Here is a 14,620-nt window from a genome sequence, read left to right on the forward strand (position 1 = left end):
TAATAGAAGGAATTTATGCATGGTGCTAGAGAGCATTGCATGCTATAACTGCAGTGCTATTAGAAGAGTCTTGAAGAGACGAGCATCACATGGAGCGGAACAGAGATTTGTATAAATGCCAAAAGAAAAAAATACAGAATTTAGTTTGAAATCAATCTTTCACCTGCCAAATTAATCTTAATATTATGCACATTGCCTAAAAGTTGCTGTAGAACCTAAGGAAGATCTTGTACGCATGGATGTGCCATTTTTTCCATTGACATCAACTGCGGTAGGACACCAGCTCTCCCTGTGAACCTGGCCTGGTTTGCTGCAGAGTACAGAATCACTTGTCCAGGTTTTCACACTCTCTGGTGGAGGTGAACTGGGAACAACTGGGCCAGCTTGTTGAAGTTGCTTTGGATTTGCATGCTACTGCCTCACAGTACATAAACGTCACATGAAAAGTCCTCGGACTTAAGATTCGCTTGCAATTTTCTCCTCAAATGGCAACTTTTTTATAGCCCATATAAACTTTGCGTGGCATCACCCAAGATGTGCAGATGGTATGTACCGCTACCAGGCTACCTCCGGCTGAGGGTGCCTCAGAAGAGGCATGGCAGAGTACTGATTGAGTGTTATTCTCACAACACAAACTTGGGAGTCAACTAGGAGAGAGGTTTTTGTGTAAATAGGCTGAAAATCCAGCAAAACCTATTTAATTTTGTTACCGGAGAGCTGATAGCAAAGAACTAGTAATCTATTGCCAGTGACCCAGCCATTAAATGCATCTCTGATAGAAGGGGTCCCTATATGCTAGCATAAATGAAAACCAGCTCCATCTTCTCCATCTGTGTTGGTTTTCCTTTCCTGCTCAGCAAGCCTTTTGCACAAGAACGCAATGAGGCTCCATGTGCTTAGTCTCGGCTTTCTTGCCCTTCCCTAGATTTGGACCTGATGGGAAAATAGAGCAAAATAGTCTTGTTTGGTGCATTACACTGAGCTGAGCACATAGCTGTCTAGCGTAACGTGCCCTTTTCTGTTTCTTTTGGCATCGTGAATCCAATCGATGCTCCATGTGAAGGAGAAGATGTGATTTGTGTAAGGTTGGTAGGGAAGTGCAGGGCTGCTCTTCCATCTCAGACTCCTCCACTGCTCCGCAAGTGCAGGCAGCATTTCTGAAGGTGAGGTTGAGGAAACAGTACCATGACACAGGGGGGTTGGAGAGGAACTTCCCTGGGCACATCTGGAAAATGAGGATGAAGAGAGCTGCATGTTTCGGGAAGTCTTGAGCCTGTGCAGGTAGATGGATCCCTGGTAGGAGAATTGTTTGCAGGCTGACTGCTGAAACCATCAGTCTCTGTGTTTGTACCTGTTTTTTCTTGTCATCTTCCATCCTCTACCACTCTTAGGGAAATGGACAGGCCAAGCACTGCTAAAATTCTCTTAAAATTGAATCACATTTGGTATACGTTCCTTCTTGTCTGACATATTGTCCAAAATATCAAGTGTTTTTATTTGCTGTTTCTGTTGGAAAAAACCAAAAAAATTCCTATCTCAGAAGTTTGTAACTCCATGCCTTCCCTCCCTTTCACTGTTGGCACACTTCAAAGTTGTGAAAACTTGTTTTCCAAGTAATTAACAATAAAGAAACTCTGGAAGTGTGATGTCAAGCTGAATACAGAAAAAGGTGAAACTTATGTCCTGATTAGTAATAGCTTCTGAGTGGGTTTCCTATCAGTGCACTGCAGATGTGTTGCATTATTTTGAACTAATTTTTCCAACTTTATTCATCAATAAGACCAATATTTTTCATAGTTGTCACGTATGAAAAAGTGGGTATTTTATTTTTTTTCCTTTTTTTAGTTTTTAAAAGCTTGATACATGTAGCGTTGGATCAAGGCACATACAAGACTGGCCAAAGGGCGTACAAAGCACTTTGGTTTTTAGTTGAAGAAACAAATGATTATGGCAACAAAGAGTGGTTTGGGGTTTAAACATTAAATAGCTGATGGTTCAGTAGGAAGGCAGAAAGAAACATGTTACCTTACAGATTTTTCAATGAATTTCTAGAAAACTGTGACAGTAATGGGCAGTATTCCTGACTGTAATGGCAGTATATCAAACACATACCTCTGTACTGTTGGAGTATATGCTTTAAAATAGCTGTGTTCCCCAATTGTTTGTTTACCTTTGTGACCAAAGTTTTTGAGACCTTGCTTATATTGCCTGGGTTTTTTGTCCTGCTCTTTTCCTTACGACACTGCACTTTCAACCCTTTTTCTATTCAAAGCAGTTTCTAAGTGTTGTCTCTGTCCTCCTGCCCTTGCCTCTCAAATGCCTGTGACCATCCATCACGGTTTTCTCTGTAATAAGCAGACTGCTGGCTTTGATATCCAGAAATCTTGACCCTAAACCATATCTACCCCCTTGGTTTGTAGAGCCTAGCATGTGTTTCTAAATTCCTTGTTAGGAATTTGATTATGCTTTCTTCCAGGGATCAACTTTTTTTTTCTTACACATGTCAACCGCTTCAGTCTCATGCATGTCATTGATTTGATTATTTTCATTTAAATTGGATTTCACCATTGTTGAATGGATATATCCAGACAGCTGATATTGCCCATTACTACACGCATTTTTGTTTATTGAATATTGTTGTGGTTTACAGATTTAATAGACCCAACATTGAAAGTTCGGTGAGTTTTTGCAACCACTTCTTGATCTTCCTGATTTTCCAGGTTCAACATTATTTTATTGATACCAAAGTGAAAAATGGCCTGTGCTTACACTTACAAGGATCTCAGATGAATGTTCTGACTGCTCAACACGGCAAGAAAATTCACTTTCACAGTCAACAAGTCATCTTACTCAGTAGAACACAAAAGTTAAATGGTCTGTAACTTCAATATTAGCAAGGAAAATACAGTACAAATTACTAAAAAATACTAAAATATAGAATTGTGGTCAGGTATCCCCACTACATTAATCGCAGCAGTAGCCTGAAATTTGAAACTTTTAATAAAAAGTTCTTAAATATAAATTATATGGCAAATGTACAGTACATTGCTTTGTCAGTCTTTTAATCCAGTGTTTTGCAGTAGAACAGCAACCGTTAAGTCAGTCTTTTCTTGTTTTCTTTAAAAAACAAAACAAAACCAAAAAACCCAACAAAACCCAAACCAGTCTTTCGAGTCCTTCAGTATCATGAGTGTGAATGATCTGAATCTGGAATACCACTGTCTCTGTAGCTCCTGTTACTACTGCTTTCACTGTGGCTGTTCTTGTACAGATTCATGCCGTTAGGTGGGAAAATGGTGTGTATTACAAATTCCTCCTTGGACACTTGGTCATTGGTTATTGGTATCATCTGGAAAGAAGTCTCCCTGATTTCTAGGATGGAGTTATCCTTCTTAGTTCCAGCTTCGGCGTAGTCATCTTTTCTCCGGCGTCCCTTGCTGTAGGTGCAGTTCCGGGAGAACAGGGACCCGTTTCTGTGGACGTACCAGCAGACCAGGGCCAACAGCGCTATGGCCACCAGCGCCACCGCACCGCCAATGATGGCGGCCAAGGGCAAGCTGGAGTTTTTGTAAGGTTCTTTCTCCTGCTCCCGGTTGAGGGTCGTGGTAGGGTTGTACATCTTAAGAGGTGCCGTCTCTGTCTCGATGCATTCGGGTGTTTCGTCGGAGAGATAGATGTTGCTGGTTTCCATGGGAACCATGCATACACGGTATGGCGATTCTGGTTCGAGAGCCGTGAGCAAATAGTCGTTTCTGTCGCCTGTAACTATCGTTTCAGTTATAGATCCAAAGGCAGGGCTGTGACCCATCTTGAGCCAGCTCAGTCTTAAAGCAGTCATTGGTAGTGCAACTTTCCAGGAGATGTGAATAGTCTCCGTGCTTACGGATTTCACAAATATTGTAATGATTTTGCGTACCGGGCTTGCTGTAGTTCTGTAGTTTTTATTTAGGTTGGGAGTCTTGATGTCTGGTTGTTTGGTCACAGAAACCGGCCAGTGTCCCTGGGCCGGGTATAACGTGTTTGGTACCGCTGTAGTGATTTGGATGGTGCTTATAATGCCATCATCCTTACAATCAAATAGGTCCGCGTTGAGGTCTTTGATAGCCATTCCACGTACTTTTTCTGGTGCCTGACACATCAGTCCACGTACGTTAACTCTTAAAGGCAATGACTGTAACCAGTCGCGTACCCATTTCATTTTGCACCCACAGTGCCAAGGGTTGTTGCGAAGAAACAGTTGAGTTATGTTGTCCAGATCATCAAAGACACCCTGAGGTAAATTGCTAAGATTGTTATTGGACATATCTAGTCGATACAACTGCCTTAGATAAGAGAAAGCATTGGGTGGCACATGGTTGATGTGGTTTTCCTGAAGATAAAGCCTTCTTAGGTTTGTTCCCGGCAAATTTACCGGTGCGGCTGTGAGTGAATTGCGGACCAATGACAGTTCTGTAAGATTGACTAGATTCTTGAAGACTTTGTCTCCTAATCCATGATTATTTAGAAGATTTCCGTCTAAAACAAGGCGTTTCAGATTTGTAAGATCTTGAAGGGACAGCTCTGAAATCGTGGAAATGCGATTATCATCCAAGCGTAGCTCTTCTATCGTTTTAGGCAAACCCCAGGGAATGGTGCTAAGGTGGTTTCGAGAGAGAAAAAGAAGTCTGAGATAAATGTTGTCCCGGAAAGCTCCATCCTCGATGCTAACAGCGGAAACAGAATTATCATCCAAATGCAGTTCTTCCAGATAAGGAATTTGTGAAAGTGAATCATAAGTAATGGTCCTTATATTATTCTCCTGCAAATGCAGTTCCTTAACGTACTTGGGGAGGTTAGTGGGGAATTCATCTAGGCTGTTGTGGTATAAATATATTCTTTCCACCCTAAGCAAGTTCTTCAGTTCTGAAGGAATCCCAGCATTATTTATTTGATTGTTCTGAAGGAAGAGGGTAGTAGCATCCTCTGGGATTCCTGTAGGAATAGACGTCAAATCGCGATCATTACAATATATGAAACCCACATCACAGCGACATACTGAAGGGCATGGTTTGGCACTATCAGAATAAGGTGCCATGTCAAGTAACAGCCCTATTTTAGTCCAAACTAGGAAGATGGTCCAGGTTACACTAATCATGGTCAGGAATGATGAGATTTGTATACAGTTCTGATCTTCAACAATCTAAAAAAACCAAACAAACAAAATTATCCAGATCATCAGTGAAGAAACTGCAATGAAAATTCAACTTCAACATTACCAAAGACATCTGAAACACGCATATTAAACTAAAATTCAAGCTCGTGGACACATTTTACTTTCTTTTCCTTGCATCAATAATTGTACTATTACTTGTACTAATTCAATTAAGTTAATAGATTATTCTGCATAGTAATTGAAAATAATATAATCAAGTATGTCTGATCTGTGAGTTGTTTTGCTTAAGCAAGAAGGCTTTTTCTTAAGGATTCCTTCACATTTCATGTGTAGAGACAATCTTTGTTTGCAGATACCAGGTAAGTACAGAGCTGAAGTCACACCAGAGTTCAAGTAAATCATTCTGTATCTGAAAGATAAGAAGTAACTCCTAAGCCAGCTAACTACCCAGAAGCCCTTAAATGAACTATATTACTCTTAACCAAACCTACAAGGTTAGTGTTAGCTATTTTTGAGGTTCAAAAAAGTCCTGAAGGCAAAGCATAAAATGCAGACAAAAGAGCGAGGGCCAGCTAAAGACTTTTTTCCGAGGTTTTCAGACTGCTCAACATTGTGTTGTGTGTCATACAAAAGCTGCAGCCTACTTTTCTTGGGTTTTGAACAGGAATGTTTAATGTTTAGAGAGGTGAACGTTACAATCGGTAGGTAGCGAACAACCTGACGTAGCTGGTAGAGCTGCGGCTTTCTAGTTGACTGGATGGAATATTTCATTACATGCTTAATTTCATGTTTAAATATTTGTCATTCTCAGAGTCTTCTTACTAAGCAGTACACTAATAAGAGCCTATTTGGCAGGTTTAACCACATTTTCCCATCTTATTAGTTCAAACTGTGCAGGGCAGGATGATATAAATTAACTCTTGAGACTGAAATTGTACTTTGCATTGGTAGTGTGTTTGTACATTGAGCTCAGGTAATTAGCATTTTTATAGCTTTTAAGACAACATAATTCAATTACCATTGTAATTAGGGTTGTGAGAACTTCTGCAAGACCTATGTGTTAAGCGGTGTCATGACCTTTTCTCTTGTGGGTTCATATATTAATTGAACTTTATTCTCTGAGGCACAAAAAGGAAAATAAATTAATATTGATCCTACCGTATTTAAAGGTATGAGTAAATTTTGTGCTTGAGGATATCCAGTAAAGGAATGTCTTTTCTCACGAGTCACTCTTACAGTTTACTCCATGGAGTTGTGTTTTTTCTCGGCGGTGTTTACTCAGACGGTCCTTCTCGGTGGTGCGTGTTTCCTGGCACGGCACTCAATGAGCATTCCAACCAAGATTTATCATGGTACATAAGCACACCAGGCCAGGGCGTAGAAAAGCTTCAGCTTCCCTCTATTTTTGTCCTCGTGTAAAGTCTGTGAATGAAGAGCCTCTTTTGTTTGGTTTAATGCCTTTAGCAGGAATTACTTTCTTTGTAACTCTTAGAAACTCTTCTGTGCAGCGTAGTAGTCAGAGGTGGTAACTTCAGCGCCGCATGATGGAAACTATTCATTATGCTGAGGCTTGAAGGATGGTAGCCTCTTCGGGAAGTCAGGAACGGGGCTGCCTTTTCCCGTCCAGAAGTATCCAAGTATAAACTTTGTACAGTAGCTACATCCCAATACATCCACGCCTCTTGGAGAGAACCATTTTCCGACTCTCACTTTCTAATGCTTCTTCAAATTTGTAATGCAGGAAAGAATTCCTCCTGCGCTGCAAGAACACGAGGTACTCTACCGTAGAAACGTTAGGCAATTCAGGTGGTTTTCTTCATCAAAAAAACCCCATAAAAATATGATTTCCTTCCCAGAAAACTCCCCTTTTAAAGCTTTCCTCGAACTCTTAAATTTCCTGTGAAAGAAAAAACAAACAGAAAAAAATTGGAATAAATAACAACTGGTAGACACTAGTAGTGACAGTTGTGTTGCATCCCCTATATAAATCATGCTATGCTTATTGTATACATGACGAGCACATCTTGTTTTCCCAAAATACTGGTATTTCAGCAAAGTAGAGCTAAGAACATGTTTTGCTGTTTAGTCTCATGTTGCTGCAGTTTTGCTAGAACTATCTTTTCCTTTCTTCCAACAGAAAATAAAATTATCCCGAATTAATAGACAGTATTTGTAAGTGATATTTCCCACCTGAGGCCAAAATGGTTGCTTGCTTTGTGTTCTTGGCAAATTGAGGTGGAAGATGATCCTATCCTTGGTTTTAAATGTAAAAGGAGCTAATTACCATTCAGTATTTATTGGATGAAAGGGGAAATGTTTTTGCTAAAATACTGTATTAATATTTCACATTTGCAACATGCTAATTTTGAACTAGGGAATAGCTAGGCATCTGTATCAACTCTTCTGACAACAGAGATACACAGGAGAGTTTTGTCCATGAAATGCACTCAATAGGCTAAAGTGGTCTGAACTTTTAAGCCATTGTATTGGTCATTTTGCACAGGCGAATCTGTGCTTAGATTGGCATTTCATCTGATTTTTCTAATTAAAAAAAAAAAACCACAAAAAAAAACCCCAAACCAAAACCCCACCCCATTCTTAATCTTGGCTGTTGCCGCTTCTTGGAAGAACTTGAATTCTTTGGTTATTTTTGAATGGTATATTCAGAAATACACCCTGGCTACTTCGTATCACTATTGCAGAAAGTATTGGGTGAGATACCAGGTCTGTTCCCTGAGAGCATGTAGGTACTATGTCTGAAACAGAAATGGTTAAATCTGAAACTAAAAAATTCTTAAACATTTACTTGCTTCTCCTGTTTGTGATCGCATGTTGTCTGGTGAACTGAGCACAATCCCCAGCACTGGCACGCTGGGAAGAAGCGTCTTGCTGAGCAGTGCTTGCTTAGCTCCCTTCCTATGAGCTTAACTAGAGCAGCTTCTGGTCCTTCCTAAAATATTAGACCTAAACAGAAACAGGCTCCGTTTTAAAATTCTGTCTTTTGCAATTTGAAGCGGGTCCATCATGAAATAGATCAGTAATGCTCCTATAGCAACGGGAAATAGGCAATGATACAAACTTATTGACATAGATACAAATTATGCTGTTCTTTTCCACAGAAAAATGTTGACCATTAAAAAAAAAAAAAGCCCCCCACTTTAGAGATGGTGTTGGTGTTGAGTGAGGGAATGGTAAAGCCTTTTTCCTCCCGATGCTGCTTTCATGCTCATCTGAGCTTTGGTTTTGCACCTTGTTTTCAGCAGTTGTGTAATGAAAATAGTAACTTAAAATGAGAGACCCCCACCATGGCATAAGTAAGTATTTTAACCTGTGCTTTATTTAAGGAGAAAACTCAAGTCGGCATGGCCACATTTTGGAGTATAAGAGAATGTGTATTTTTTGGTAACTTATGCAATCAGTATAAAATGGAACAAAAAGGCTCCATATTCTTGCGGTGTCCCATTTTCTTGGTGTTACTGAAGTGTTTGGGGAAAGAAGTCCAGGATCTAGTCCTAAAACTTTTAAATAAACAGATGCTTAACAGCTGTATGAAAAATAGTGTATCTTAGGAACTAATGTGAAGTTGTGATAGAGGGTTATTTTCTGGAAGTATATTGTGAAGCAGGAATATAAATTTTTTAAATAGGCCTTTGAAGGCTACAATAACTTTTAAGTACTTAAAACAAACAAACAAAAAAAAAAAAAAACAAAACCACAACCCCATAAATTTTTTTTAGAACCTTTAGAGCTGTAAAAACCATGGTGGTATTAAGCAAAAGAGAGGCTCTAGAATGCATACATTATATATAGATAAATCCCTGCACAAGAAAGTAAGTTCATTTGTTTTACCTTTCTAGCATATAAACTGTTTCCTCTTTGCTCCATTTGATAGTCATCCCTTCATTTATTGCCGCTATTATAATAGCGGTAATGTGTAGGATTAAAATGAAAGCACTAAAGCTCATTAAGTTCTTGGAATTTTTTTTATCCCTTCTCTCAAAATTACATGAAAACAAGAGAGAGAAAAATAAAAGCAGGTCTCTTTGGAGAAGACGACACTGTTTCAAAAATGTGGATTAAGACTGTACCCCCCACTCCCTTTTCTAAACTTAGAATAGTTTTCTTCAGGTTTTGATTGTTTGATATCTCGCACTTCCCTTTTATAGCTCAAGCCATAAAGGCCTTTGAAGGCTAAAAAAACTTTTAAATACTTAAAAAAAAAAAAAAAAAAAAAAACCAAAAAACCACAACCCCATAAATTTTTTTTAGAACCTTTAGAGCTGTAAAAACCATGGTGGTATTAAGCAAAAGAGAGGCTCTAGAATGCATACATTATATATAGATAAATCCCTGCACAAGAAAGTAAGTTCATTTGTTTTACCTTTCTAGCATATAAACTGTTTCCTCTTTGCTCCATTTGATAGTCATCCCTTCATTTATTGCCGCTATTATAATAGCGGTAATGTGTAGGATTAAAATGAAAGCACTAAAGCTCATTAAGTTCTTGGAATTTTTTTTATCCCTTCTCTCAAAATTACATGAAAACAAGAGAGAGAAAAATAAAAGCAGGTCTCTTTGGAGAAGACGACACTGTTTCAAAAATGTGGATTAAGACTGTACCCCCCACTCCCTTTTCTAAACTTAGAATAGTTTTCTTCAGGTTTTGATTGTTTGATATCTCGCACTTCCCTTTTATAGCTCAAGCCATAGCTGAAAACAATGTTTTTGCATATCAAAGGCTCCAGTGATCTGTCTACAGAGAAGAAGGGAATCCTGCTGCCATGCTCCAACTTTCCCCTTCTTGAGCTGTCTCTAAATATTCCCTGACATCAAGTCATTATAGCTGATCCGGCAGGATGAAAAGAAAAGTGACCCCCACTGATACAGACACTGTGTCCAGGTTTCTGCAACATCAAATTGGGAGGCTTCATGGACACATGGTTTTGAAAGAAACCATTACTTTTGAACAGAGCAGATTTGAGAAAGCATGTGCTAAAATTCATCTTTAAATGCAAAAATTACTTTTTATTGGTAACGGAAGTAACATCGGAACAACTGAACGGCAGCTTTTTTGCTTATCTTTATTCAGAGTTGAATGTTTTCATGAACTTTGCTGAACCGCATGGTTAAATTACTTTTCCTGGGACACTGTGTAAGCAAGCGTATTACTACAGATAGTGCTAATGCATGAGCCTCGCGCGTGTACTTATCACTGTGGTACAGCTAAGCAGGGGGACATCTTATTTTAAAATGTTCAAAGTAATTTGCACTATACAAGAAAAACATACAGAAGAAGATGATTATATTTACTATAAGGAATGGAGTCCAGCTGCACTCACTGTATTGTAGGCAGGGAACAGGAGAAAAAGGAAAAAGTGTTTTGGTATATGTGAAAAGTTGGGAGTTCTTTTAAAAACAGTGCCAAAGGGTTCTTTTCTTTCCAAGCTGTGATAAAATGTGGATAAAATCAAGCCCTGCCTCACTCGAGGTCACACAATGTGCATTTGAATTTCTAATCTACCTCTGTGTTCTCCGGCAGGAACTCTGGTAGTTCAGTGGCTTCTTTCTAACCATCAAAGTAACAGGGGGAAGGGAAACAACTCGGTATTTTTAGGTTATAAATTACAAAAGCATCATTTAAAGTTAACATTAGAATATATATATTTGATAAGCCTAACAATTCTGCTGACTCAGTGGGCATTCCAGAATTACCTCTGTATTTGTTTATAACCTGAAATGTATCAGAAACATAAAATGTGCTTATCAGCTTTTAAAATAATTGCCAAGTCTCTTGCGTATATTGTCAGTGTAGCTTACAAAGGTCACGATGCCTCTTAAATAGCTTCACTAACTTTAAAAAAAAAAAAAGTTCCACAGTGCTAATCTACACTTAAAACAACGCCCAGACCTTGTTTTCTTTAAGTGTATTACTCGGGGTTAGTTGATAGTGACAGCAAAATGCTTTCTAAGCACCCTGTCTAGGAGCTGCAATTTCCACGATCATCATATTTCAGGAAGGTGCCCCAGTCTTTTGTTTGGTGCTAGGCAAGCAGAAGGTCCTCTAGCTGGCTTTCCAAGGGGGAAAGAATGCGAAGGAGTTTGTTAAAGTGAGAGTGAGCCCTTCAGTCAGGTTCTATCTCTTGGCTTTTGGTGAATTCCGGGGGTTTTCTTCTGTTGGAGAAGGGTTTTTTTTTATTTACTTGTGGAAAATTTGCTTCCCCCCTGCCTTGTATAGTAGTTGACTATAATATTGCTTTTGTCTTCTTAGTTCTAACTCAAGTGTCTTAAAGAAATGCAAATTCTGATGTGATCTTCCCTCAAATGCAAGGGAATCTGACTTAGATATGGATTCTGAGTAAAAGCTTGACTCCACACCTAAGATGAGCCAAACCAGTATTTGCTGTAGAGGATGGAAATGAACTAAGAGTTGTTCTCTTCTGAAGTTTTACTTTTAAAGCCTTTCCTGGTTTCGAAGATGCTAGGTTGAAAAGATCCAGCCTATTATGCTATTCCTCCTCACTCTCTTGTTTTCAGTACTCTGCTTCTGCAGAGGTTGCATGTTAAAAAAAAAAAAAAAAAACCAAAACCAAAAAAAACCCCAAAACCAAACACTTTGAGGGGGAGTGTTTTGCTATGGCTTTTTGTTTTGTGTTTTAGTGCTCTTTGACTTTAGCCAATTATGGCTTCTAGGTTTTCTTTTGAGAGCTGCTGCTGAGGTAAGTCGCCCGTGCTTAAAATAAAAGAATAAAGAACAAATGCTGCCATTGTTTCAAGGTAAAAATCAATTTTTTTTTTTCCCCTCTTGACAAGTTTAGGTGGAATTATACCTGATATGGAGTTCCTGGCACAAAACGTTAGGAGGGCATGTAAAAATATTATTTAAACACTGGATAAAGTTTCAGTGGCTTTGTTTCTTCCCCTTGTAAAACAGTTGGCTCATCTCCCGATTACTACATTTGCTTCTCAAAAAATATGACTTTAAGAAAACGTGGAGCTCTAAGATTGCTTGAATTCTTACAGCTCATGAAAGGGAGAATAGAGTTTGTGGTGATATAATGTATTTACAGAACACTTTTCAATGCCTGCCCTGAGTGATACTTGTTCACTTATTAAAAATAAATGGAAGCAATCACATATTAATTCTTCTGTGCATTCCTGTGCTTTGAAGTGATTAAGGAAAAGACTTCAGAAAAAAACTAGCCATTAGCATCCAGGCTTCCTGCTAGAAGGAGACAAAGATGGCCATCTACCAACTGAAGCCACTTCAAACAATTGCAACGCAAAGTTTGCAAACTCCAGCAATTGCTTTGATTAGTCACCATCGCCTTACGTAAGATCTTTCCACTTCTAGGTATTGGTGACAAAGGAAAAATGAAAAAAAGAAAAAAAAAAAAACAAACAAAAAAGAGAGCGCAACCCAGAAATGCACCTTTATTTTGGTCTTGCTGTAAAATTTATACACTTTGTTTCTGAAGATTAAAGCTTGCTGTGAGTTTACTACAGAGTTTTTTGCCCACTGGGGGGTAGTACACGCTACAAAACCTGTGCTTTTAAGAGCCACAAGTCAGATGTTTTTTGCTGCTGTCCAGTTTTCTCTGCTTTAATTACAACAAAGTCTCCTGTTGAGAAAAACAGAGGCCGCCTCCAAAGGAGGGAATAAAAAAAAAAATAAAATAAATCGCTCTTTCAGAGAGTTTACAGAATCTTATTTCCCATGCTGATTGTATTAACTACGGTATTTATCTGGTCGTTCTCTCGTTAAAATAAAATGGTATGAATGTACAAAAAAAAAATTTAAAAAATTAGCATTTTAAATATATGCCAAGGGCTGTCACTGTTTCTGGTATATAGGAGAGGCACAGAAGGCAGGAAAAAATACAGCTTTTAGGAGTGATTAAATGTAGATGGAAAAATAGAAAAGCTTGATAACAGTATGAATAGAAGGATTAGAATAACCTCAGTATATTTTAAGATAATTGGCTTTCTGTAAACCCAGGTATACCTTTGGTTTTCAAATATTTCATAAACAAATCTTTAACAGGGCTGCATTGTATGGATTTGGAATAAATTAAAGGAAACTTGAGGGTGGGTTGGTTGGGGTTGGTTTTTTTTTCTGAGGGAGGGAAGGGCACTGAAACCTCTTAAGTATGACCTAATGTGTGGCGTATATTGACAAGGAAAACACATACCGATCTTTCTGTTTTATAGCAGATAATTCTTTTCTTTGTACACTTGAATTGACAAATGCATTTTTCACTCTAATTCAAAGAAATGTTCATTAAGACGCCGTATCCCCAGGCAATAGATGGTGAGCATAATTGATGCTTCTATCTTTTTGGGCGATATATTTCAGGCAAGGAAACTGGGGTCAGGATAATGAATTGTGTTTTTAAAGTCTGAACATTTTCAGCCTCTTCTTTCTTATACTTTTTCTCTGCATAGAGGATTTACATAGAAACAGAAAATGTGACTCTTCTAAGCGGCAGTAAGAAAATGCATTCAGCTGAGGTGCTCTTTTGCAGGAATAAGATTTAATTGTTAAGTGATTTTGCATTTCGATGTGAATCCGGTGTACAAAATGCTCCGCTGTACTCTGTTAACAGACCAGAATTGATCCCTCGAAGAAGGGAAGCGACTTGCCTTCTGTCCAAATTAGTAACCCATGGCTAACAGCACTCCACGAATTAGTTAATTACATGCACTTGTCATCGCGTTTGCAACACTCCTCGCAACTTTGACTGGATGCACCAGGGTTGCGCTCAAACCCCTTTGCGGTCAGAGAGATTAAAATTTAGGCTACCTCAAACAGAAGGAGCGAGCCAGAAAGGCAGCTGCCTGTGCAAGAGCAGAGCTTTTATTTGCCAAGGGGGTGATCTTGGAAAACTAAGCAGGAACAACAAAAACCCCCAAACAAGCCACAACACCACCCCAAAAATGAGGATGCTGTGAGCTATGGCAGATGCTGGGAAGCAGGACTGCTGCTGTGTTGAGCGGCGGTGCGCTGGGAAAAGCGGGGGTACTCGGGCTTTGCCTTCGCAACTAAGTTGCAGCTCCTAATTGTGCTCAAGGAAATCGGTAAAGCAAGACTCTGGCACATCCAGCAGTTGTGAAACGGTTTTCGGGGTGCGAATAAGGCAGAGACAAGGTGTGCAAAGGAATAAGTGGATGAAATATTTATTTGCGAACCATTTATAAATGCATTTGCTGCGCTTGGACGAGGGCAGACAACCACTTAATAAACTGAAAACAGCAGAAAAGTTGATTAAAACTAGGCAGGGACCTTCTGAATGCCAGGAGGACCCAGCAGCCAGCTCTTCTTCCCAAAGAAAGTGGGGCGGTTTTGAGGAAATTTGGGCCTGTTGCATTCTTTCTTAACGTACATGCAACCATTTTGTTCCCCATCTCCTCGCCCGCAGACTTTGTGCGTGAGGAGAGGCACCGCTGGCAGGGGGGGCAAACGCTCTCGCC

General features: G+C 39.2%; 2 protein-coding genes across 2 annotated transcripts in view; one reads left to right on the plus strand and one right to left on the minus strand.

Moving 5' to 3' along the window:
• MACROD2 (mono-ADP ribosylhydrolase 2) overlaps nucleotides 1–14,620 on the plus strand; it is an 892,593-nt gene that overhangs the window by 106,297 nt on the left and 771,676 nt on the right. The window lies entirely within an intron of this gene.
• FLRT3 (fibronectin leucine rich transmembrane protein 3) lies at nucleotides 3,185–5,134 on the minus strand. The gene has a single exon (XM_035890244.1). It carries the CDS (start codon nucleotides 5,132–5,134, stop codon nucleotides 3,185–3,187), a length of 1,950 nt encoding a protein of 649 aa, XP_035746137.1.

This window comes from Egretta garzetta, unplaced genomic scaffold (genome assembly GCF_000687185.1).
Source record: "Egretta garzetta isolate BGI_Z169 unplaced genomic scaffold, ASM68718v1 scaffold252, whole genome shotgun sequence".
Taxonomy (NCBI): domain Eukaryota; kingdom Metazoa; phylum Chordata; class Aves; order Pelecaniformes; family Ardeidae; genus Egretta; species Egretta garzetta.

Bases quoted from the DNA above. Each gene is read 5' to 3' on its own strand.
- FLRT3 (XM_035890244.1), bottom strand. From the start codon at position 5,134: ATGATTAGTGTAACCTGGACCATCTTCCTAGTTTGGACTAAAATAGGG.